The 25,232-nt window shown below is 46.4% G+C and overlaps 1 protein-coding gene across 4 annotated transcripts in view; it reads left to right on the forward strand.

Moving 5' to 3' along the window:
• Positions 1 to 25,232, forward strand: part of PDZD2 (PDZ domain containing 2) — a 373,142-nt gene that overhangs the window by 335,183 nt on the left and 12,727 nt on the right. For all 4 annotated transcript variants that reach the window (XM_036846552.1, XM_036846553.1, XM_036846554.1 and 1 more), the window contains 9 exons: positions 456 to 588; positions 5,241 to 5,322; positions 6,785 to 6,819; positions 7,545 to 7,692; positions 8,922 to 9,727; positions 14,658 to 14,802; positions 17,189 to 21,194; positions 21,983 to 22,100; positions 25,001 to 25,102. In XM_036846552.1, the coding sequence (XP_036702447.1) occupies positions 456 to 588; positions 5,241 to 5,322; positions 6,785 to 6,819; positions 7,545 to 7,692; positions 8,922 to 9,727; positions 14,658 to 14,802; positions 17,189 to 21,194; positions 21,983 to 22,100; positions 25,001 to 25,102 (5,575 nt within the window). The remainder of the gene's footprint in view (positions 1 to 455; positions 589 to 5,240; positions 5,323 to 6,784; positions 6,820 to 7,544; positions 7,693 to 8,921; positions 9,728 to 14,657; positions 14,803 to 17,188; positions 21,195 to 21,982; positions 22,101 to 25,000; positions 25,103 to 25,232) is intronic.

Consider the following 25,232-nt stretch of genomic DNA (forward strand, 5'->3'; position numbering starts at 1 on the left):
GTGGTCGAGGGACTGTCACTTGATGATCAAAAGGTAGACAGACCTGAGATCAACAGTGTGTGACATCTGGGTGACCTCTCTGAGCCTGTGGCTTTATCTACGTAATGGGAATAATAATACCTATTCAAAGCATTGTTATGTAAATCTCTGTGTATAGTACCTGGCATATACTATGTGTTCAAGAAATGGTAGCCTTCATTGTTGTCCTTATTATCAATTTTATTTAACTTTACTACTTCTGAAAATGCAGATAGATATGCGTAATGGTCTTTGTCAGTTTAAAACCTAATGTGTTTATGACTGTGTTGCTTTTTTATACGTATGCAAAGATGAAAGGATGTCATTTGCTTTGTTAAAGTATTCAGAAAATATTTCATATTCTAAACCTCTCCCAGAAGGAAATCTTGTAAAAAGCTAATTGTTACCGCAGAGAGTTGATCATGTTGCCTCCCTAGCCGCGGAGATCAAATCCTGGAAGTGAACTCAGTCAACGTCCGCCATGCTGCTTTGAGCAAAGTCCACGCCATCTTGAGCAAATGCCCCCCAGGACCCGTTCGCCTGGTCATCGGCCGGCACCCTAATCCAAAGGTGAAGTATTTCATACTCTCCTGAGTATGGGAAGACAGCTATTTGTCCAGTAGCAATGACACACATGTTCCTATGCCTACTCTTTGATGAGACAGTTCACCCAGCTGGGGATGGGAATCAGCCTGTGGCCACACAGTGACCAAGGTAAGTGATACACATGGGAAATGAATCATTGATCTGGACTTCTTCATCTCCACACTCAGAAAATTTTATTAGAAAATGTTGACAATATGATTGGTGAATTTAAAATTTGTGGAAGGTAGGAGTGCTGGGTTCTGAGTAACCCCCAGCTGATTGTTCGATTTCTGGTGAGATACTTAACCTCTTTGGGTTTGTGCATCCAGAAAATCTGAGAGCAGTAAACTAGGTGATCTGTCCTGGCCATACTTGACCTGAGCAAAATACTCGTGTAATTAAGACTTAAGAGCCCACTAATTTTCTTTCAGCATCAATATCACAGAGTTGGCCCATACTAACTTGCAGATAATCATAGCCCCCGTATCGTTGGCCTCTGCTATTTACTTGGTTGTATCTCTTCTACTTATGCGATTGCTTTTAATTTTTTAAGCTAACCACAGGACACTTTAGCAAGTTCAACTCAACCCACTTCGAGCGCTAAATTTTGTTGTTTTTGAGCACTCCAGGTAAAAATCTTTTAAAATTAGCCTGTCTCTAACATGGTAATCAGGTTGTATTTTAACAAAATTTGACCTTTCAACAACTCAAAAATGCTTATTAAGAACATTAGCTCTGGGCTTCCCTGGTGGCACAGTGGTTGAGAATCTGCCTGCTAATGCAGGGGACACGGGTTCGAGCCCTGGTCTGGGAAGATCCCACATGCCACGGAGCAGCTGGACCCGTGAGCCACAACTACTGAGCCTGCGCGTCTGTAGCCTGTGCCCCGCAACGGGAGGGGCCGCGATAGTGAAAAGGCCCGCGCACCGCAATGAAGAGCGGTCCCCGCACCGCGATGAAGAGTGGCCCCCGCTTGCCGCAACTAGAGAAAGCCCTCGCACGAACCGAAGACCCAAACACAGCCAAAAATAAATAAATAAATAAATAAATAATAAAGTAGCTATAAAAAAAAAAAATCATCCCCTCGAAAAATAGTCTTAAAAAAAAAAAAAAAAAAAGAACATTAGCTCTTCCCATGCCCATCATGTGGCCAACCCCTTTGTATTATTTGTAGTATTATTTGATTACATACTAAATGGTCCCAGGCTTCTGTACTGGATGGACTCTTGTGCCATTTTAAGAGTAAGACTTCTGTGCCAGGAGACCTGGTAGGTCCTCCCATGGGCCACATCTGAGATTTCTTTAGTGCATTAACTTTACGGGGTCATTTTCACTGTCTCCGTGGTGTTCATTTGTTGTCCAGTTTCCCCTGTACGAATAAGCGCTGTCCAGCTATGACTGCAGGCCTTGATTTGGGAAGGTGATGTCATCCACAGTGCTTGAACAACGATGGCCATCAGATTGATTCAAACTCAACCCCACTGCTTTCTCTCCCCCAGATCTTTTTCTCTTGTCTACAAGCATTCTTTAAAATGTCTTACATTAAAAACTGCTTGAATAAATATCATTAATAGAAAATCAAGTCCTGCTTCCTCCACCTTTTTCCATTTTTTCTACTTGGCACTCCCCATTTTTCTCCTTTCTGTTCTGTAGTCCTGACTTTCTCTTAGAATCTGTTCTACTTTGTCCCCCTGCTGTCCCCATGGCTCTCTCTGGGGCACTTTTAACACCACTTTGCCTCATAGTCTCAGCTCCTCCCTCCGGGGTCCCCCCTTGGATTCCACTACCCACGTGGCCACTCCTCTCACCTTAGGAAGCAGCCCAACAAGCTGTGGCTGACCCAGCACATCCCTCAGCAACATAGAAAATTAAGTTCTCCGTGGTCTGCAGTCGTTGGCTTCCAGGCATGCCCGACTTCAAAATCCATTCCAACCTAACACAGGTCATGATTTGTTCGGAGGTCTGCCTAATGTCAGCCCAAAGCATCTGCCTAATCCGCCAGTACAATCAAACATCAAAATGGCATTCCAGTGCAAAGCATAACAATCCTGGCGGACTGGTGGTCTGTGACCCCGTGGAACGCATGGGTTGACTCATGTTTCTAGCCGCGGTAATATGGTCGTCAGGATGGTGCTGGAGATGTGTCCAGTGAAACCAAATTTCAGTATTTGTTTGACTGGATTTCATGTTTCCTCCTAGGTAAACATGGTGTTCTTAGTTGTAACATCATACTATATTTTCCTTTTGGTCAAGATTCCATTTTACGTTGAATGTATTTTTGTACCACTTATCCCAACATTTTATGCCAGTAGTACATTTTGATACTAAATGTATGTGCTTCCTCAGTTTTCATGTTGTTCCAAGAGAAATACCACAAGGATTTTCTTTTCTTCTGTTTCTCATAATGACTGGAGCAGTGGCTGCCCGATTGGGATATTCAAACCCTCCAGGTCTAGACAAGCTAAGATCTAGACCTGCTCGGGTGGCAGCTTCTAGCTTACGTGAAGTAGAAGAAAGTAACAGAGGCTCATTATTAATTGGTCTTGCGGCTTTCAGCATGATTAGAGTTATCCAGGAAATCTTTCACTTGTTTCAAACCCCAGCCATTTTTTTCCCACTCAGAAAAATAATTGCAAATATTGAAAGTCTAATATCAAGAAAAATTTGCAACCACTGTTTAATGGCTCAATTATACAAAATTACTCTTTGCTTTATGAAGGTATGTAGGCGGCGGGGAGATGTGCCTGTGTGCATGTGTGTGTACATATTTTATTTCCTGTGACAACTACTGGAGAGTGTTACACAAAAGCTATGATGTGATAATGATGTATCTGTTAGGTTAAAGTGTCATGCTGAATCCTGTACAGAAATATTTATTTACTTCTTAAGGCAGATTGCAAGCTTATCCAAATATTATTTATGCTAAATGTTATTTTAGTACACAAAATGACCATTCTACATTTAAAATATTCTTTAAAAAAGAAACTGTACAAGTTGCATAGTTGTCTTTTAAAATATCTCATAGTTCAGCATATATCAGGCTTTTTAAAAATCTTCCTACGAATCATTACAGTTACGGATAACAGCTGATGGGGGGTGGGGAAATCCATGAGTTTACCATGATACCAATAAATATAGAAGGAAAAGATAGGTATCAAATCACCGTTTTGAAAACTTCATCGCAATTATTGATTCAGCGAGAATAATCAATGATGCTGAAAGCATTGGGTGGATATATTGGGAAGCAGGATACAGACGGAGTTTCAGATTGTCTCCTGCCGGATTACTCATTAATGACGACGACAACAGCAACAAATCCTGTGGAGAGATCTGGTGAACTCACCTTAAACAAGGGGTCAAAGTTATCCCCAGACATGAAGCCCACTGACCCTGAGTGCCTCTGTGATGCACTGAGAAGGGAAAAGTTTTTGTAGTTTGGTAGTTTTTCTGCCCCCAAATGCATAATGTAAATCTAAGCAGGAAGAAACTATCAGACAACTGCTAACTGAGGGTTTGGATTGGCCTGGTTTCTTTCACATTGTCAACACCAGGAAAGACAAAGGCTCAGAACTGTTTGGGGTTAAAGGTTGCTGAATAGACGTGAGACCAGGACCCTGGGTTGCCTGACCCCCGCCCTAGCCCCACTGCGCCCTCCCACCACCACCAAAAACATTTTTTTCTCTAAAGCATTGCTAGGCAAGGAAGTTGATGGGTGACAGGCCACTAAAGGTCCACCACAGATAAGGAGCTTGCACCAGAATGTAAATCGGTCACATCACTGTGCACACTGTTTAACTCAGTTGACATTTTTCCCCTCGCAAGACATTGATCAAAGAAGCGGAGCGCTGATTTACATGCTCGAGGAAAATCCTTATCTCGTCCCAGCCTGGCGTCAAACTTTCGGTGAATTATTTCCAGCCTAAAGACACACTCTGAGTGTCTCTGAGCATTTCTGAAGGATAGTATTAGGAATGTGAAAGGTATATTAGACGGTCGTTTGTAGCAACGTTAAATTTCCTGAACATGATAATAGTACCAGGGTTATTTAAGAGAAGGTCCTTGTGTTTAGGAGATACTTGCTAAATTATTTACGGGTGAAGGGTCACGATGTCCGTAACTAACTCCCAAATGGTTTAGTAAAAAGTTATAGCTGTGTGTGTGTGTGTGTGTGTGTGTGTGTGTGTGTGTGTAACGATGCAGCATGAGTATAAATGTGGCAGAATGTTAAAAAATAGCGAGTCTAGGTGAAGAGTATACTATTCTTGTGCTACTCTTGAAAGTTTCACCTAAGTTTGAAATTGTTTAAATAAAGTTTAGGAAAAAAGAATTAGAAGTGAGTGTTCTAGAGAGAGGCACGTATCAGCCATGTTGTTGGTAACTAGAGCTGAATGCTTTGCTTCGTGAACTTGGGAACCCTTTGAAGTTCTTGTTTTGAATACATTGTTTGAAGCAATCGTTAACCCAGCCATACTACCTTACATGCCCTGATTTATTGCTTCAGGGGGTGGTCATAGTCTTTGGCCCTGCAGTTTTCCTCTTTATCTGCACTCCGGCCTCTGACTCTGGTCCTAGCTACTTTTATTGGGGAAAAATAAATAAATAAAATCGTCTAATTTGTGCTTTCTGCTGACAATCAGGTTTCCGAGCAGGAAATGGATGAAGTGATAGCACGCAGCACTTATCAGGAGAGCAAAGAGGCCAATTCCTCTCCTGGCTTAGGTACTGTAATTGCACATCTTCATTCAACATTCAGAAGAGTTTCTCATTGAGTTCCCCCCAGGGGCACTCCCCTGCCCAGTATTATTGGAGTCTTGGTAATTATCACATTTGGCAGAAGTAGCTGTCAGAGAGATTCCATGCTTTCTCTTTGCTGCTGCTGCTGCTTTTGATTTCTGCAGTTATTTAATATGCTGTATTAAAGTTCCACCGATGCATGCTTCTTATACTGCTTTAAGATAATTTGCAAAAATGAGTTAACAGCATTTCAGGTGTTTATGTACAATTCATTTGAAATGTTCTAGGTGGAAATGAAGTGCTACCAAAATACCAGCTGTTTTGGTAGACGCAGGGTACAATCCATCCAGAAACCTGGGATTTCTTTATATGAATTAAAAGTTTCAACTCAAGGGTAACAGAGGCTGCAAAAAATCATGATTTCCCCCTTCTTAGGTGGAAAGTTCAACCAGGGAAGGATTGAGGTAGTAAGAATTTTATATGAATTTAAAATATGAAACTTTGCATCAAGTTTGAAAAGTAATGTTTCCTGTAGAGTGGAAACCTAAAGGGGCTCTGCAGACATGTGTGAACTCAAGATATTACTGATATTAAGATTGATGTCGGGAGGAAACTGAGGCATGAGTTACTGGTTGTCAGAGGCAAAGGAAGGCATACAGTTTTTTGGCAACCATGAAATACCCTAATTATTTACATCCATAATTAATCTATTGAAAGTAGGCATAGCCATAATGGGCTCTTTATTCAGCTAACTCATTCTCCTGACCTGCCTGAAGGCTGTCCTCTCATAATCCCAACATATCCACTCAGTCAGTTATAAAAGATTTTATGAAGCCATGATCCTCAAGCCCAAGATCTTTTTGCTCATGGAATATAATTTAAAGTCTCAATGCTGAGTCTTTTTGTCCTTCAACTAAAAACTAAAATAGATATTCAGCCCTCTCCCTCATTCTTCCATGAGTTTTTTGGGTGGTGTTCCTTTGTTCATTCATCCTTCAATCCATTTATCAAATATCACTGAGCACTTCCTAGATCCTAGTGCTAAGCCCTGCAGGGCCAGATCACTGATACGTAAATAGTCGAGGAAGGAGATGAGATGCATCCACTTGTAATTAAATTATATTGTGCATATGGAAATTGGCATATGGGTAGTATAAAACATTTTTGAAATTCAGAAGAAGTTTCTTCCAACTGGGATCATCATGGAGTTAGCAGCAGCTGAGGGCTTGAAGCATAAGCAGAATTTTGGGAGGTGGGACAGGATGGGGATCAGGTACCTAGGTAGACTGCATGCACGTCCATACCCACGCACATGGCCCCTCTGTGCCAGTCAAGCGAAGGAGGTTTTGTTTAATATGCTTGGCTCCTTCTTTTCCAGTTAAGGAAGTGAGCCTGTTTGTAAGGATTTGAGCTTCAGTGACAATATGGTGAATTTCTTCCCCAACAGGTACCCCCTTGAAGAGTCCTTCTCTTGCAAAAAAGGTGAGTCAAGACACACTGCTGCCTCGCTCAGCTGGCCCACGAACCAATTCCTGAAGCCCATAAGTCAAACTACAGACCCCAGCCCATATGTCTGTCCATGAGACATTTTGGCCACTTTACACAGGAAATGGCAACAATGTTCATTTGAGAACAAGTATACAAATGTGTGTTTCTTTTATTAAATATTCATCCAGGAAAAGAACAGAACAACAAAATAAAAGAACTAAGCTACACTTTGAAAAATAGCTGCTTCATAATAAAGGGGGACCCTGATCAGTTTGCGGGAGGGTACCTGCAACTTTAAGGAGAGTGTGGAATCTTCCTCAGGTGGCCGTTCCCAAATCCCAGTGGATCAGAGAACAGGAGTCAAACTCTCCTAGTTTGTTGTTTCATCAATAGGCTGACCCAGTGGCTTGGAATTCCATTCTACTTCCTACCTCTTCCTCCAGTGTTTTTCCTGGGATGGTTGATGTTTTGCTGCTGTGGCTTTTCTGATCACAGCCAAAAAAATATTTCTTAAAACCATTGTCTGGCAGCCATTGCCTTTTAATGCATTGTTTAATTTAGCCCTCCTAAAGTAAATAGAAGTAGGTGTTTACCATCAGAGCTGTTTTGAGTGACCGCGGATTAGAACAAAGTGTTTTCGGGAAGATAGGATGCAACTACTGTTTAAAATAATCTGCTTCTGGTGCAAATTCCTCATCCCGCACTGCCTTCTTCAACAGGACTCCCTGATCTCTGAATCTGAACTCTCCCAGTACTTTGCTCACGATGTCCCAGGCCCGCTGTCTGACTTCGTGGTGGCCGGCTCCGAGGATGAGGATCCCCCTGGAAGTGGCTGCAGCAGCTCCGCGGAGCTGCCTGGCGCCTCCCGTAAGCCATGACTTTTCCGATTCCACGATGTGTTGGTTTATATGTCGCGGTGCTGGGATACGAAAAGAGAACTGGAAATCACACCTCTGGTTGAGAAGAAGCCACCTTTCTATCCTGGCTAAATTCAGAGTTTGCTCTCGGAAAATGCAGCCCACTCTCAGTGACTGGCCCCCCACTTCTGTGGTAAATGGGCTGGGCTGACGTTCTGTACCCCTTTGGATGGTATTTACACAGTGTAGTCTTGGAATTTATGGCATCGAATCGAGGCTGGCAACCTGACGGCCTTATGTTTTAGGGCAATCCTAGCCAAACTCCTTCCCTCACTAGGCCCTACCTTAATTCTTCTGAAGAGGGCAGTGAGTGAAAGATTCAGAACTTAGACATTATCAAATAGGGATTTTTAGAAAAAAACCTCATTGATTATTTTCTCAGTATAATCAGAAATAATGATCTGATGTGAACCATACTGACTTATCATTTCTGCCGGTGTGGTTTCCTTTTGCTCATTTCTAATGTTTGCATAAGAAAATCCCTGGTCTCAGGCGAGGCAGATGAGAACCCGTCTAGCTCATTTGGAGCAGTTGACGTGCTTCCTCTGGTCTCTGATAGAAAAGTTTCAAGGCGGAAGCACGTGTAATTTTTCACTACATTTAACGAGAAGCGAAGAGTTTGCAGAGCAGCTCACGCTTTCCTTCCCTTCCCAGGTTGGAGTTTATAAATCATGTGTAATCTCAGGCTTCACTGTGCCCGTTAATCAAGCCCCACCCCCAACTTTTGCAGATGAAGGAAGGACCTCAGGTGATAAGAAGGCCCAGGTGTGCAGGACCTGTTGGTCCCCGGGCATCCTCCCACAGAGGAATATTTGGCAGCAGCGTTTAGGTCGAACCCAGTAATGTGTTAGACATCACGGATGTTGACAAGTTAATACATTTCTGTCTCTAGGCAGCACACATGTTTAAGTTAAACAATCCAGAGGTTAAGATATTTTTAAAAAGTAAAAAAACAAAAAGGGAGACCAGTAGGAAAAGGAGAGAGGGAAGCCAGCTCTCTGCTCTGTGCAGATCCCCAGAAAGCGTATCATTTCAGCCTGGTGTCCAGTAGCCAGAAGGTGTGTATCTGGCATTCGTGAACATGGAAATGCTCGTGTGTGTAATGAGGGAGGTTAGATTAAAAGACCACGCCAGATGGGAAGATGTTTCATTCAACTTTTCTTTCCCCAACCCCACCAGCTCACAAGGAACCAGGAAAAGCCAGGGCCAACAGCCTTGTGTCTCTAGGAAGTCAGCGGGCCTCTGGGCTCTTCCACAAGCAGGTGACAATTGCCAGGCAAGCCAGTCTTCCCGGGAGCCCACAGGTCCTCCGAAACCCTCTCCTCCGCCAGAGGAGGGTGGGCTGCTACGATGACGACGCCAGCGACGAGGAAGAGTTTGATGGCGAAGGGGACTGCATTTCCCTCCCAGGGACCCTCTCAGGTCCCAGCAGGTCTCTGACAGAGGACGACTCTCCATGCGTCTCAGCGGCCTCTTCCAAGGTCACGGGTATCAACCAAGAGGAACATCCCCAGAAAACCCTGGTCAGCAAGGCCTCCTCGGTGCCTCTCCTTGGCAGCTCGCTGGACTTACAGGAGAGTGTCCCAGGAGGCGTGGGGGACACCCTTTTACGTGCAGCCAACCCGCTGGTCCCTTCAGAGGCCCCCGAGGGTAGCCCTGGCTGCCTGGGGAGGAAGGAACCGTCAGGATCGAGGAGTTCACCCAAGTTGGAGTGCAAAGCCGGATCAGGCACCCAGAGTCTGGCGAGCACGGACAGCCCCAGTTCCCTCCAGCAGAAGAATGACAACCTGGGGTCCAGGCACAAACCAGTGGCCAGGGTCAGCCCACACCACAAGAGGCCCGAGGCTGAGGCCAGGCCCAGGAGCTCAGAAACAGCAAACCTGACCGATGGAGCCAGTGACCCATGTGGTCCGGACTTGAAAGTCCAGGCCGCTTCCGTCAAAGTGGCTGTGACTGGTCATCAGCCAGGAGGAACTGTGGAGAAGGTAACTGATTTCTCTTAGTTACTTGGGATCTAGTGAGTATTATATGAATGAGTATGGAGCATGCTGTAAAGCATACGTTAATCTGTCTGAAAGAAAGGATAATGATTGGAGAATTATCTTTCAGTAGAGCCATTCATTTCAATACTCAAACTGCTTGGGAGCCTGGTAATACTACATCACCAGGTTGGTGGGGGGAGGTGCCTAGGTACTGAGTCGTGAGATCATTCGGCCAAAAGATATCATCGCTCTCTTACCTGTACACAGGGCCTGTGGCTGATGATGGAAGGGCAGTGCTAGGCCAGTGAAGGAAACCCCTGGGTCTGGTACCGGCTTCTCCACTGACTAATTGGTGGTCACTTGGGCAAGTTATTGAATCTTCCTGAACCACAGTTGTCTGGACTGTAAAATAGGGATGGTGCTGTCTGCCCTGATCATCTCCCAGAGTCGGGGTGACCATCAAATATAGGTTAATGGTGATTACGTCTGGCTGTCAGTGTTCTGATTGATCCCTATTTTTTCAGACTTTCTACAGTGATGATGTATAGTTATAGCTACTCGTACCCTTGTTGTGAGTATCACATGAAATAAGGGGCATGCGTTCACTTAGAAACATATAATGTACCACATTAAATGCACGTTAATATTATTTATGTTTCTATTTGGTTACCAGTATGTTAGAATGGCCCAGAATTATTAAATGGTACCTTTTTAAAAAAATTTTAACATACCTCCACTTTAGCAAGGAGAGAGTAAGAGAAACAAACATTGTGTACAGTCTCCTCAACATAAATAATTTCATTCTGAGCAAAGAATCTGAGATGACTTACAAGGCTATACAGGTATGCCTCGGAGATAATGCAGGTTCAGTTCCAGACCACTGCAATAAAGTGAATATGGCAATAAAGTAAGTCACATGAACTTTTTGGCTTCCCAGTGCATATGAAAGTTATGTTTACAGTATACTGTAGTCTGTTAATTGTGCAATAGCATTATGTCTTTAAAAATAATGTACATGTAATAACTTTAAAATACTTTATTGCTAAAAAATGCTAACCATCTGAGCCTTCGGTGAGTCATAATCTTTTTGCAATAGTTTCATCAAAGATCACTGATCACAGATCACCATAACAAATATAATACTAATGAAAAAATTTGAAATATTGTAAGAATTACCAAAATGTGACAGAGACAGATATGACAGAAATGAGCAGATGCTGTTGGAAAAATGGCACCAAGATACTTGCTCGATGCAGGGTTGTCACAAACCTTTAATTTGTAAGAAACACAGTATCTCGGAAGTGCAGTTCTTATTCCTATATTTATAAAGATGTGTGTTCAAGTGGTTTGTATAAACATACAAGAGAGCCAGAAAATATAAAGTCATAAAAGCCATTCTAAGCAGAAGGATTTTTGATTTTTTTTTACCTTGTAGAAAAAGTAGAAACTCATATCTTTTCCTCCTCCTAAAAAATTATTACCTCTCAGTAGCACATGTTTTATTTTATTATTATTATTATTTTTTTTAACAAAGCTTTTTGGTCATAGGTTCAGTCATTTTTAAAAATATTTATTTATTTATTTATTCATTCATTCATTTGGTTGTGCCGGGTCTTAGTTGCGGCAGGCAGCCTCCTTAGTTGTGGCAGTCGGGCTCTTTAGTTGTGGCTTGTGAACTCTTAGTTGTGGCATGCATTATGGGATCTAGCTCCCTGACCCCAGGGATCGAACCCGGTCCCCCTGCACTGGGAGCATGGAGTCTTAACCACTGAGCCACCAGGGAAGTCCCAGCACATGTGTTTAAAATGTAATGTTCAGCTAATGGGTAAACCCCTTCTTTTTAAAAGTATCACAAGTTTTGAATAACTATATGAAGCCAAATCAGGGGTTTTATTCATAATAATTTATTTCTATCACAATAAGAGCTCTTGTACTTGTGAATTAGTATCCCCAGTAAGAACTTTGAGCAGCATTTTAAACTTTTGTACAAAAGAAGTTCAATTTTTCTCACAAAATTTTTAGCTCCCAAATTTTATTTTATTTATATACGCAAAAGAAAATAGACTACATTGCCATAAGGTATTTACCCTCAAATATTAGAAGCTTAAAAAAAAACAAAACTTTCTTTTTTGGCAAATGGATTGTCTTCCACTGTTTTTATTGAATACTTTTTAAAATTGAGATGAAATTCACATAACATAAAATTAAACATTTTAAAGTGTCCAGTTCAGGGCTTCCCTGGTGGCGCAGTGGTTAAGAATCCACCTGCCAATGCAGGGGACACGGGTTCAATCCCTGCTTCGGGAAGATCCCACATGCCGTGGAGCAACTAAGCCCGTGCACCATAACTACTGAGCCTGCGCTCTAGAGCCCGCGAGCCACAACTACTGAGCCCACGTGCCACATCTACTGAAGCCTGCGTGCTCTAGAGCCTGTGCTTGGCAACAAGAGAAGCCCGCGCACCGTAACGAAGAGTAGCCCCCGCTTGCCGCAACTAGAGAAAGCCTGCGCACAGCAATGAAGACCCAACACAGCCAAAAATAATAAATAAATAAATAAATAAATAAATATATAAATTTATTAAAAAGTAAAAAAATAAAATGTCCAGTTCAGTGGCACCTGCTGCATTCAGTGCTGTACAGTCACTACCTCTATCGAGTTCCAGGCTCTTCTGCTGGTTTTATATTATATTTATGCCTTATTAGTAAACAGAAAATTCACTGAGTTAAACACTGTAGATTTCCCTCAGCAGATAATTGATATTTTACTAAATTTTTTTTTTTTTACAAAAATAGCTAAAAGATACTCCATCTGTTTCACCTCTTTCCTCTGCTGCCACCTTTGGGCCACTTTATGACTCCTTCACTCAGAGGGTAAATTTATAATAAATCTGATTTAACTTTTTAGCAAGTCTATTTAAAAACTTTTTTTTTTACAGTAGGTATTAGATAGAAGAAAGGAAGATGAAGTAATTGACACTTGGCTAAAGTGCAATTTTGAAATGTTAATTTTATTTATTCAGCTTAGTCCTCTCCCTAACTCCCAAAATGAGGAGCTGATTTTGGTCTTGGATATCTTTTTTTTATTATTATTATTCAAATTTAACTGGGCATCCTGTGTGGTTTTTTTTTTTTTTTTTTTGGCTGTGTCGGGTCTTAGTTGTGACACGCAGGATCTTTTGCTGTGGCATGTGGACTGTTCGTTGTGGCACGTGGGCTTCTCTCAAGTTGTGGCGTGTGGGCTCCAGAGCACGTGGGCTCTATTGTTTGCAGCAGGCAGGCCCTCTAGTTGAGAAGCGCGTGGGCTCAGTAGTAGTGGCACACAGGCTTAGCTGCCCTGGGGCATGTGGGATCTTAGTTTCCCGACTAGGGATTGAACCCACATCCCCTGCATTGGAAGGTGGATTGTTTACCACTGGACCGCCAGGGAAGTCCCTGGTCTTGGATATCTTGATGCAACATTATAACAATAATACCTTACCTCTGTATAGCCTTTCGTGGGTTTTTTTCTTCATTTTCTTATTTTTTTAATTAATTTATTTATTTTTATTGAAGTATAGTTGATTTACAACGTTGTGTTAGTTTCAGGTGTACAGTAAAGTGATTCAGTTATACATCCATATATACCTATTTTTTTTTCAGATTCTTTTCCCTTATAGTTTATTACAAAATATTGAGTGTAGTTCCCTGTGCTATACAGTAGGTCCTTGTTGGTTATCTATTTTATATATAGTAGTGTGTATATGTTAATCCCAAACTCCTAATTTATCCCTCCCCTCCCCACTTTCCCCTTTGGTAACCATGAGTTTGTTTTCCATGTCTGTGGGTCTGTATAGCCTTTTTGTATGCTGCGTATTGTAGCTGTTATCTCATTTAATTATCCTTTATTTAAAACTTATTATCCTTTATTTAAGCAAGTCTTATCATCCCCATCTTTTTTCTAATTTTTTTTATTGTGGTAAAATACACATAGTATAAAATTTACCATCTTAACCATTAAAGTGTAGAGTTCCATGATATTAGTATATTTATAAGGTTATATAACCATCACCACCATCCATCTCCAGAACTCTTTTTATCTTGCAAAATGGAGACTCTGTACCCATTAAACAACAACTCCCCGTTTCCCCCTCCCACCAGCCCCTGGGAATCACCATTCTATTTTCTGTCTCTATGATTTTGACTACTCTGTGTACCTCATATAAGTGGAATCATACATTTGTGTTTTTTTTAATGACTGGTTTATGTCACTTAGCATAATGTCCTCAAAGCTTATCCACGTTATAGCATGTGTCAGAATTTCCTTCCTTTATAAGGCTGAATAATATTCCATTGTATGTATATAACACATTTTGCATATCCATTCATCTATCGACGGACACTTGGGTTGCTTCCACACTTTAGCTATTGTGAATAACACTGCTATGAACACGGGTGTACACATATCTCTTTGAGACCCTGCTTTCAATTCTTTTGGGTATACACCCAGGAGTGGGATTACTGGATCATGTGGTAGTTCTGTTTTTATTTTTTTGAGGAATCTCCATACTGTTTTCCATAGTATGGAAATGGCTACACCATTTTACATTCCTACCAACAGTGCACGAGGTTCTAATTTCTTCACATTCTCACCCAACACTTGTTATTTCTGTATTCTTGATTGTAGCCATCCTAATGGGTGTGAGGTAGTATCTCATTGTGGTTTTGATTTGCATTTTCCTAATCACCCACATCTTAAAGTTGAAAAAACTGAGGTTTAGGAAGAGCGACAAGACCATAACATTTCTGTTGGACCTTAAACCCAGAATCTGGATCTTGTGGCCCCTAGTCCAGGGCCCTTTGAATTTTCTCAGCCCAGTTCTCTGTGTATGATGTCTTAGGACACAGAAACCCTGAAAGCCACTGACAGTGACTTGTAGTTGTCCTTGTGCCAGGACTCTCTGGGCAAGCTGACCATTGGGGATGGACAAGTCCCCACCGACTGGGGGCCAGCTGGTACCCTGCCCCACCCAGATGCTGGCCACCCCACAGAGAAGCCACCTGAAGCTGCACCCGAGCAGGGGCAAGAACCCGCGACAGGTAAGATTATTTTATCACTTGTTAAGCTTCAGGATGAGAGGGCAGAAGTTACCTTAATAAAAGTGTTATCGATATATGTGGAGAATTTTGAGGGGCAGAGAAATCTTACACAGGTTAATAACAGTCAAAACTGCCTGCATTTAACAACTTTACTAGATCATTGTGCTTGAATTCATAGTTTTAATTCCATGTCGAGTGTGTCTGTCTTCAGCCAGTCCACAGCCTTTACCCATTTTCTGACATGTACCTTAGTGAATGAGGCACGAGATGAAACAGAAGCATATCCTGCCCTTCAGAAACTCAACACTCTGCTTACGTGAAATCAATTGTACTGAAAAATGGCAGGAAAAACCTCCACAGAGGACAAGTAAAAAATTAATATTTTTTTACCTCATGTATCCTCAGAAAATAATAGCTGAGGAGCCCTCCGAGGTCAGCAAGATGCTCCCAGGCCCGCGTGACTGGCGCTGGCCCTGGCAGGCTGTCCTCGGCACCAGGGACTCAGGTTATCAGCACACCTGTAACCTGCTCTAGTTAGGAAGCTGCACCAAGCCCTCCCTGTACTTCTACACCGACGACATCCGTTACAAAGGTGGCTGGGCCTTCTACCCCATGATGTGCCATAACTGAGCCAATGTGCTTCCCATTATTGAGTATCTGGGGGGTTTCCAAGTGAAGGAGTATTTTGAAAGGTGATGTCATGGACTGCCACCATGTAATTTAATCTCCTTCAATAAAACCCTCTTAGGTTACACACTTTGCACAAAAGCCAAATTGCTGAACAAATTGTTCAGCGAGTGAATCACCTGAAAAACAGCCTTACATCCCCTCCTTTTGTCTCATTGCTACTTTTCCCCGAGGTTGGCACCAGCAGAAGCAGGAAAGTCATGCTGAAGGGAGTTCAAAAAGGTTGAGCAGAGAAGGACAGGAGGCCGTGGATGTGAATCTTGTGGTGCCCCCGGCCGTCCTCGGGGACCTGGGGAAGTGGTGTCTGGTCTCCGTGGGTGTCCTGATGAGCCAGCCTTGTTGCTGCCAGGTGCTCTCCCCAGAGGCCAGGGTTTAGGTAACTGTGTGGGCTACGGAGCCAGCCTCCTGGGCTGACCCCTGGCCGTGAACTCTGTGACCCCAGACACATTGCTTAACAACTCTGTGCCTCAGTTCCCCACCGTTCCAGTGCAGATGGTCGCAGTGCTGGGAGGAAAATTAAGTGCATGAAAAACTCTTAGCACAGCGCTAAGTCCTAATAATTCGTTCTTAATTATTGACCGCCCCCTTCGGAGGGGGTAGGCATATGCAGTTCAGATGATTTGCATGGGAGATGTGGAGTGAATATAACATTTGGGGGAGATAACACTTCTCCAAGCAAGGGCTTTCATTGTGACTGAGGTTTTCACTCCAAGCTCAGACCCAGAGTTCGTAAGAAAATGCAAATCTAATGTTATCATGCCAGTTTCCCCATCTATTGTAAGATGCCACGTGCCAGAGGTGGACAGCTTAGGTCGCGCATATGCAGGCCTTTTGAGGAGGAGCCTCCAGGACAGAGTGGCTGTCCAGAACCCACCTCATGGAATGAGTTTACTTCCCACTGTCTCTAGGCAGGTGTCATCTTTCCCTGCGCCTTGGAGATTCCATGCTTTTTCTTGCTTCTCTGCTTTGACTCCCTTTCCTTCCTCACCTTCCTTCTCATCGGTCTCTGATCAAACTATCCCTCCAGAACCCCACTCAGGTCCAGACCCTCCTGTCACAGCTTCCCAGGATAATCTTACCTCCTAGGTCACCCACGCCCCCGAACCTGGTCAGGACACACTGGAGCTCAGGACAGGCTTCCATCTGTCTGGAGCATTCCATGTGTTTTCCCCAATTAGCCTCCTCTCCTGCACGAAGCAGTAAGGCCCTCAAGTACCCTGCTTGGACTGTTTTACTTTACTCTGTGGCTCACAGCCCACGGCATGGGGCTAAACCCCGACGTGATCAGCCAGGGACTGAGAGGTTTGCAGAATCAAATAGAACAACGGCCTGACTCCTGTGGGGTTTGCCATCAGAGGGCAGATGGTGCACAGAAACCCAAGTGAAGGATTTCTGGTGTCCCCCATCTTCATAAACAACCAAAAAGGGCAGAGGCAGAGGTTCCTTCTGCCATCCAGTCTGAGTTATTTTAGAGCCTCTAAAGCTTGGTGGTATTTGTTAGATGTGAGCACTCTGTAATTTTAGAGACAAAAACAAGCCTACATTTAGGCTGTGGGATGTCTTTCTAAAAAAGACCAAAAAATTGAGGCTGTTTACAGTTTTCCACTTTTTTAATTGAGAGGTTTTCTATTTTCTCACCTTCCCCCCCCGCCCCCGTATGTCCCCCGCCACCCACCTTCTGTTTACATTCTCTACACAGGACCCCACGGCTCCCCAGGCCCCCTCCCTTCCCCAGGGCAGAAGGGGGCGGTGCACCCTGACCCCAGCGAGACCTCAGCGCACGCAGGGCCAGTGAGGCCACCCGAGGACCCCGGAGAGACAGAGTCACCCAGGGCGCCTGAGTCTGAGGACAGTGCATCCCCGGGGACGATGGCGACAGCTTATCCTGACCTCAGCGAGACCGGAGCGGCCCCAGAAGCCAGCTCGCCCCGCGCCACCAGGAAGGCCGCTGCCCACAGCGGAGCGGGACCCGTGGCCGAGGGGGCATTACCGGCCACTGCCATGCTGTCACGAGACCTCACGACCCTGGAGAAGAGACAGGGGGTTCCGGGTCACCACAGCGAGGCTCTGCGAACCACGGGAACCCTCGTCCCTGGAAACTGCCGGGGGTCGGCTCTGCCCCCAGGAACAGACTCTGGGTCTGCAAGGGCGCCGCGGGCCAGCCCCTGCCTGCCGTCACCGAGTGACAAGGCCCCCGAGGGGTGTGGCGGTGCCGCGGGGCCCGGCTGCCCCGGGGGGAGCGGGAGCAGCCCCGTGACTGACATCGACAGGCTCCTGGAGGAGCTGGATGCTTCCGGAGCAAGGCTTCCGCCGGCCGGGAAAGGGGGCGGGCTGAGCCGGGAGCGCGCTGCCCCGGGGCCACCGCGGGCCGAGCCGGAGCCGGACTCGGGGAGCCAGGCCCCCGGCCCGAGGAGGCCCGCGGCTGCCGGTCCAGCCGCTTCCCCGCAGTGGGCCCACCAGCCTTCGGTTTTGGATTCCATCAACCCCGACAGACATTTTACTGTGAACAAAAGCCTTCTGAGCAGCTACTCTAGAAACCTCAGCAGCCAACACGAAGACAGTACGTCGCTGTCGGGCCTGGGCGACAGCACGGAGCCGTCCCTCTCGTCCATGTACGGAGATGCTGAGGACTCATCTTCGGACCCCGAGTCGCTCACTGAAGCCCCCCGAGCTCCCGCCAGGGACAGCTGGTCCCGTCCTCGTCTTTGTCCTCGTCCTCGTGGGGCTTCTCACAAGGGAGACACGACGGAGTCTGAGGAGGAGCAGGTTGAAATCTGTTCCGCGAAGGGCGCCCCCGATCCCCCCGCGGCCGCCGCTCTCGCTCCTGCCCAGGGCGCCGCCTGCCCTGCCTTCGCCAGAGCCCTGCCACCGAAGCGCGGAGCCCTAAGACGGGCGAGGGGAGACGCCGCCGGCGACGCCGCCTCCTCCGCGCCGGGAGCCTTGGGCCCAGCAGCCCCAGGCCCTCCACGGCTGCCTCTTCTCTCGGACGCGAGCTCTCAGCAGCCGGAGACGCCCGACCATGCACGGGCTGCCGAGGACCCCGGGGAAGCCGCCCAGCCTCCGCCCGTCCCCAGGCCTGTCCCCGGCCCCCCGGGCACCCTCGGCTCTCCTAACATGGTGAATGGTTTGGAGCATGACTGGCTGGAGGACAAGACCCCGCCCGAAGAACAGGAAACAAATGTTCACGCCACTGGAAACCGGGGCGCCTTCAGGGCGTGCGTCCCCGAGAACAGAGACCTGGCTCTGGCAAACCTGCACATCTCCGAAGTTCAAGACCCGGACGACTTGCTGCCGAAGCCGAAACCCATCTCCAGGCGGCCCATCATGGCCTGGTTTAAAGAGATAAATAAAAGCAACCAAGGGACTCATCCGCAGAGCAAAAGTGAAACGGACCAACCCACGATGCCGGCCAGAAGGCCCGACCCCAAGGATCAGGCGCTGAGCTCCAGCCACAGGAAGGGGGTGGCCGTACCGGATGGCCCCCCTCCCCGGCTGAGTCCCGAGAATAAAGACCTGCCTAAAAAAAGCTCCATGGAAACCCTTCTGAGTACCTGTCAGAAACCCAAAGCCGGCCCTAAGCTGAAGAGACTGAGCATCAAAAGCAAAAGCAAAGTCAACTCCGAGGCCCCAGCCGCTCACCCGGGGAAGGCCGGGGGCACAGAGCACAGGAAAGCCCTTGTTTCACCCCAGAGCTCCCACAAAATGCTTTCTAAGGTGGCATCACGCCGGTTCCACACAGGTGACCATGAGGAACCGGACAGAAGTGCCGCAGCCTCCCCCCAGCCCCCGCAGTGTGTGGAGGGCAAGCTGCCCCAGGGCACCCCAGGCTCCCTGAAGCCCTCGGCATCCGACACCAGCATCAGGATGTTCATTTCGCCCTTGAGCTCCCCCAAGACCCTTCCTGAGCAAGGTGCATGCAGTAGGCCCCACCCGGCTGTGCACTCAGAACCGGACCGAGGCTGCCCGGCTGCCCCCGGATCTCCAAAGTGTGGTCCAGAGAGCAAGGCTCCCCCTGCGTCCCCTGGGCTGCTGAGTCCCATGGCACCAAGGAGTGGCGTGTCCACAGCGGCCGGCAAGTGGGAGGTCCCCCCTACCGGGCAGGGCGAGCAGCCCCCGTCCAGCCAAATGGACTCAGCAGCAGAAGCCTTCCAGGCCGGAGGGACTGGCGACAAAAGAAGCAAAATAATCGCTGGTGAGCCCCTCGAAAGGACCAACCAGCTGAAAATCATTGAGATCTCTTCTGAAAGGATGCCGAAGAATGCGTATGGTGACAAGCCAGCTGAAAGTGACAGACAGGGAGGGTTCCTGGCCCAGAGCAACTGTCAGGAGAAGAGTGAATTCAGGCTGTGTCACCAGTCAGTGGAGTCATCCCCAAATCATCCATCCTCACGCACGCCTCGGGCCTCCCCGGTGGAGCAGGAAGTGCAGCGGTCTGTCAGCAGGGCGAAACAGACTTCCTCCTCCTCCTCCTCCTCCCCGCGGCTGCCGGCTAAAACGGCAGATCCCTGCCAGGGAAAGTCAGACCAGAGGGCAGACTCCCTGGGGATGCCCAGGAACGGCACGACAGTGGGCCCGGCGCTGGGTGACCATCCCTACTTCACACCAAGGCCAGCAACCAGGACCTACTCCATGCCGGCCCAGTTCTCCAGCCATTTCGGCCGGGAGGGTCATGCCCTACAAAGCCCAGGGCGCGCCCCTCGGGACAGCCAGATCCCTGCCACCAGTGGGGGCCTCCTCGAGGCCAAGGCGTCCAGAGGCAGTGTTCTCAGCCTGGTTAATGGACAGGGCGTGTATAGCGTAAAGCCCCTGCTGGAGACTTCGAGGAACCTTCCAACAACAGACGAAGGGGATGTCCTATCAGTGCAGGAAACAAGCTGCCTACTCACAGACAAAATCAAAGTCACCAGGAGATACTACTACTCTGAGCAGAACTGGCCCCATGAATCTACCTCATTTTTCTCTGTGAAGCAGAGGATCAAGTCTTTTGAGAACCTGGCCAATTCTGACCGGCCCACGGCCAAGTCCGGGGCCTCCCCCTTTCTGTCGGTAAGCTCCAAGCCTCCCATTGCGAGGCGGTCTTCAGGCAGCGTGGCGTCCGGGAACCTCGGCCACTCCAGTGACCCAGCAGCGAGGTTGCTGAGACGCAGCCTGAGTTCCTGCAGTGAAAGCCAAGGTGAAGCCAGCACCCTCATTCCCCCGATGACCAAGTCCCCGTCCAGCATGACTCTGACAGCCTCCCGGCAGAGCCCAGTGGAGGCTGGTAACAAGGGCGCTGACTCAGACCCAAAGAGATCACTTGGTCCTTCGGGAATCCCCACCCCCACGGTGACCCCGGCCTCTCCCGCCAAGAGAAACAAGTCCTCGGTGCGTCACAGCCAGGCTTCACCTTTGTCCCGCTCGAAGCTGCAGGAGCTGAGAGCCCTGAGCATGCCTGACCTCGACAAGCTCTGCAGCGAGGACTTCTCGGCTGGGCCGACTGCCGTGCTCTTCAAAACCGAGCTGGAAATCGTCCCCCGGAGGTCACTTGGCTCCCCTGCTGGAGGCCTCAACGGGTCCACTGCCCTTTCATGGCCCGTGAAGGGGGCGGACAGGGCCTGTCCAGGGGGAAGCAGCCCTAAAGCCACTGAGCCTGGGGCACCCAGTTCAGCCCACGATGTGGGTGAGACCACCCAGGATCTGCCTTCCGGAAAAAGTTGGTCAGTTAAGTAAGTATCCACCCCTGCCCTTTTATGCAATTAAACTTTTTTTCTGATGGACTGGTTTTATGCAAAGATAGTGCAGACTTCCCCTGTACCCGTTACCCAGCTGCTTCTGATGTTAACATCTTACGTAACCACGGTCCATTTGTCAAAAGTAAGAAGTTAACATTGGAACAACACTATTAGCTAAACAACAGACTTTATTTAGATTTCACTGAATAAATTCCACTAAACGTCCTTTTTCTATTCCAGCCTCCAATTTTGGTTTTAATATCATTACTGGGAAAATAAAGTGCCTGCAGGGAAAAGTGTTTGCCAAAATACTGCTCTAAAGAGAGGCTTCTATAGGCTAGGGCACTTATACAGAAGTGCCGAGAGAGAGCGAGAGAGATGGTTGGACAGGGAAAGCCGACGCTCAGGGGAGAATCGGGGCCTTTGAGGGTGACTGGAGTCAAACAGGAAATTTCTAATATGTTTTAAAATGTTTCACTGGAGCCTATAGAATATTTAATATGTCTGAAATTTTCTGTTAAACTCTGGCATTGGTCTCCTAACATCTTGGAGGGATCCCAAAATCTATAGGAATTCCCACTGCTATCAGCAGTGAATGAAATTCCCGTTCAACATTCAGAATTCTTCAAGCAGTTTGGAGTGGGAGTTACGACCAAAAGAGAGCGTGAAAATCAGAAAATACCTGCAATACGGTAGAAAGGAGATCATTCTAAATGCATCCTAGCAAAATGGAGAAATTGCTTTTTTCTTTAATGTTCTTCAAATATATTTATATTATTTAGTTTGCATCAACTCCTGGTCTCAGCGGGGGATCAGCAAAGACTGCAGTCTGTTTTGTCGTCAGTGGAGTCAAAATCTACTGTCCTTCCTCTCATTCAGGAAGCGAAAGCACAATCAGAGGTGAGTGAAATACAGAAAACACAGGAAGATGGGACCGCTGCCACCTCAGTGCTCAGGCGTGTGCCACGGGCTCAGAGGGCCTGGGAGGGCCCTTCTCCGAGGGCTGTGTAGCGAGTCCTACAGCTCAGCCTGACTTCTGTCTCACTTGCTTGTAGCTTGCTTGTCTTGAATTTTTAGGTGCCAGACTGGTGTTTTAATTCCCCAGCAGCGACGAGTTACCATCTTTCCTACCCACCCACCGCCCCCCCGCACTTGGTTTGTCTGCAGTGAGTCCTCCGAATAGGACGAGGCATCCTGGAACTGTCGGGGAATGGGCACAAGTACCTTTGTCCACCTAACTGGACATAAACTACCTATCAAGGGAGCCACCTGCTGGGGAAATGAGACTTAACGGCTGTGTAGCCTTACCCCAGCCCTAAGTGTAAGAGCTTCAAAGAAGCTGATTAGTCATTACAAGTAAAGTTTTTCAGTAAAGTGGATGTGACAATAAACAATAACAAAAGAAATGGTCCATATCTAACCCTGAAGCACATTAATTTCTCAGAACTGTTCACTGAGATTTGAACCCTAATATATGAATATTTTCTATCCAGAGAAGAATAGCAAACATGAACAGTTTTTCTTGAGTGGTAATGTACCTGGGTCACGGATGTCACCCGAGAACACTGCTCCAGAAATTCTAACATTACCCAGCAGGGCTGTGACATTGGCATCTAATAAGGAATGAGCCAGAATGGAGAGGAGATGGGATGGAATAGAGAACCAGTTCCTTTCAGCTTCCACTGCCTTTGGATTCTCGGCCCCTGGTTTGGGTCTGTGAAGTTAGCAAACACCTTGAGACATACTGCGTTTTTTACTTTCAGGACGAGGGACTATTTCATCCTCTCCCTTCCTCCTTCTGTTACAAAGCATGAAAACCTTACTCTGGGATTTTGAGTCAAGGTGGCTCAGTGGGTTCACACTTTGCCAGGCTCTTTGCTCCAGACATTTTACGGTGTTAGACATGAGGTGAAAACCAAAAAGTCTCAACCAGCCTCACAAGTGAGAGGCACACTGTCAGGGACCACAGACAAAGCAGAGACTTTTTGTGTGAACGGGGCGCTGAGCGCCACCCTGGGGTCATCTTCTGGGCCTCCCTCACCCCCTCAGCCTGGTTCCATATTCACCACCAGCAGGTGTTGAAGATTATTCCTCCTTTGATCAGAATGCAGCTTGCTTTTATCTCTTTCTCTAATTGTCTTCAGTTAATTTCAGAGAGGAGCTGTGAGTAGAGATCTCCTCTCTCTGCCATCTTCAGAAGTTTCCTGCCTTGCTTTTTTCCAAAGAGTATGGTCTGTAGGTGTTGAAAATGGCCCTGCACACAGTGACTTCCTGTGACCTCTGGGGGTGCTGTGAGAGATTAGAGAGAGTCAGGAAACAGCCCTGGTCTTGTGACTTCAACACGCCCAAACCTTGGAGAGCTCTTGAGGTGCTTCTAGCTTCCCTGATGCTGTGCTAATTAAGTTTCTCAAAGAGGCAACACTTGGCCTGGCAATCAGCCTCTAGACGACTTGTATCCTCAAACACAACTGGAAAAAGAATTTGAATAAATTAGAATTTTGGTGATATGTCCTAGAATGCAGGAGATTCTCATTTTCAAATACTGTCTTTGCTCCAATAAGGCATTTAAATATCTGAGATCATTTCCCAGACCACATGTTCCTGTTTTTGTGAGAAAGCGTAGTCATCATTCTTCTCTCCAGTGAACAGTGTCTGAGCATATATGCACTTGGACTTGCCCATGAAGTCAAAATCCCAGCCCCCCAAAGTTCTGCACGATATTCTAGTGTTAGCACATGGAGCTTTGGTTTGAATGAACTTCTTTAGAGAGGTGTAAAATGCTTGGGATTACTCTTTAGGACTTAATAGGACTAAACACTGTTTATTTTAAATGTTGGTTTCTTTCCCCAGCACAATACAGAGGTGGTTTTCTCTTCCAACGTTTTCACTTTCTCTCTCTGTCAAAGCAATCCTGGAGGGTTATTATTAGATTCTTTTTCTATCAACATGTTTGAGAACACCTTGAATTGATGGATTATAAATCACTTCATGGGAAACCTAGCAATGCAGGTCTTTAAAATGATGCTGAATCTTATCTAGCGTGTGTGTGAAGGAAGTCCAAATTCAGAATAATTAGCCCAGCTAATTTTTTTTAATTTTAAAATCTTTTTAAGCATTTAGTTAAATGCTTTTATTCCAAGCATCAATCTTTTGATTGATGCTTGGAACACAGGACAGTCTTTTGTTACTTAACCCTAGGACCCTACTAAGAATGTTCTAGTCTCAGTATGAGTTGACAAGTTGTTTTAATGTACTATTTTTCAGCATACTTTGTGTTTTATGACTACCAGTTCATTAATTGCACCGAAAATCCAATAAGCTGAACATGGTGGAAGGTGGGACGTAAAACTTAACGGCCTCAATGTGCTCTTGTCCTGTCTCTTGGCACCTATACTTCTCTCTCCTGCTGACAACATGGGCTTTCCTCAATTGCAGACTTAGAAAATTGTAAAGAAATCCCTTCATGATTGAATTATGTGCTGTGATCAGATTTGGGAACACACAGTCTGGTGCCGAGAATGACTTCTAAAGTGTCCCGTGTCCCTGCCACTATCCTGGTTCATATGACCTTCTTGGTGGTTCTATAGCTACAGGATAGACCCTCAAAACTCCACATAAGCACCACCCAGGAGGAAGGCAGGATATTCAAGATGGCCCCTCCGCTTCCAGTATTGTGTGGAAGTGCCTAAAGAACCACTGGGGCTAGTGGTGACAAGCTCTGCAATACTGCGGGAGGACTGACATCAGAACTTCCTTACTCTGGAACAAGGAATATACTTGTTTCTGTTTCTTTTCACTAGAATAAAGAAGATATTTACTTCATAGTCTTGAATAAAAAAGAAGGCTCAGGTCTGGGATTCAGTGTGGCAGGAGGGACAGATGTGGAGCCAAAATCAATTGTGGTAAGTGACAATGTCGAGATGCTGTCGGAAGAGTCACTCCTGAAGCAGCCTCAGAATTTGATCAGGACAGAAGTCATGTCAGTGGGTTCAAAGAATGCTGGTGTCTGTTCCCTGCCACCAAAACAAACAG

This window comes from Balaenoptera musculus, chromosome 3, assembly GCF_009873245.2.
Source record: "Balaenoptera musculus isolate JJ_BM4_2016_0621 chromosome 3, mBalMus1.pri.v3, whole genome shotgun sequence".
In the NCBI taxonomy this organism is placed as follows: Eukaryota; Metazoa; Chordata; class Mammalia; order Artiodactyla; family Balaenopteridae; genus Balaenoptera; species Balaenoptera musculus.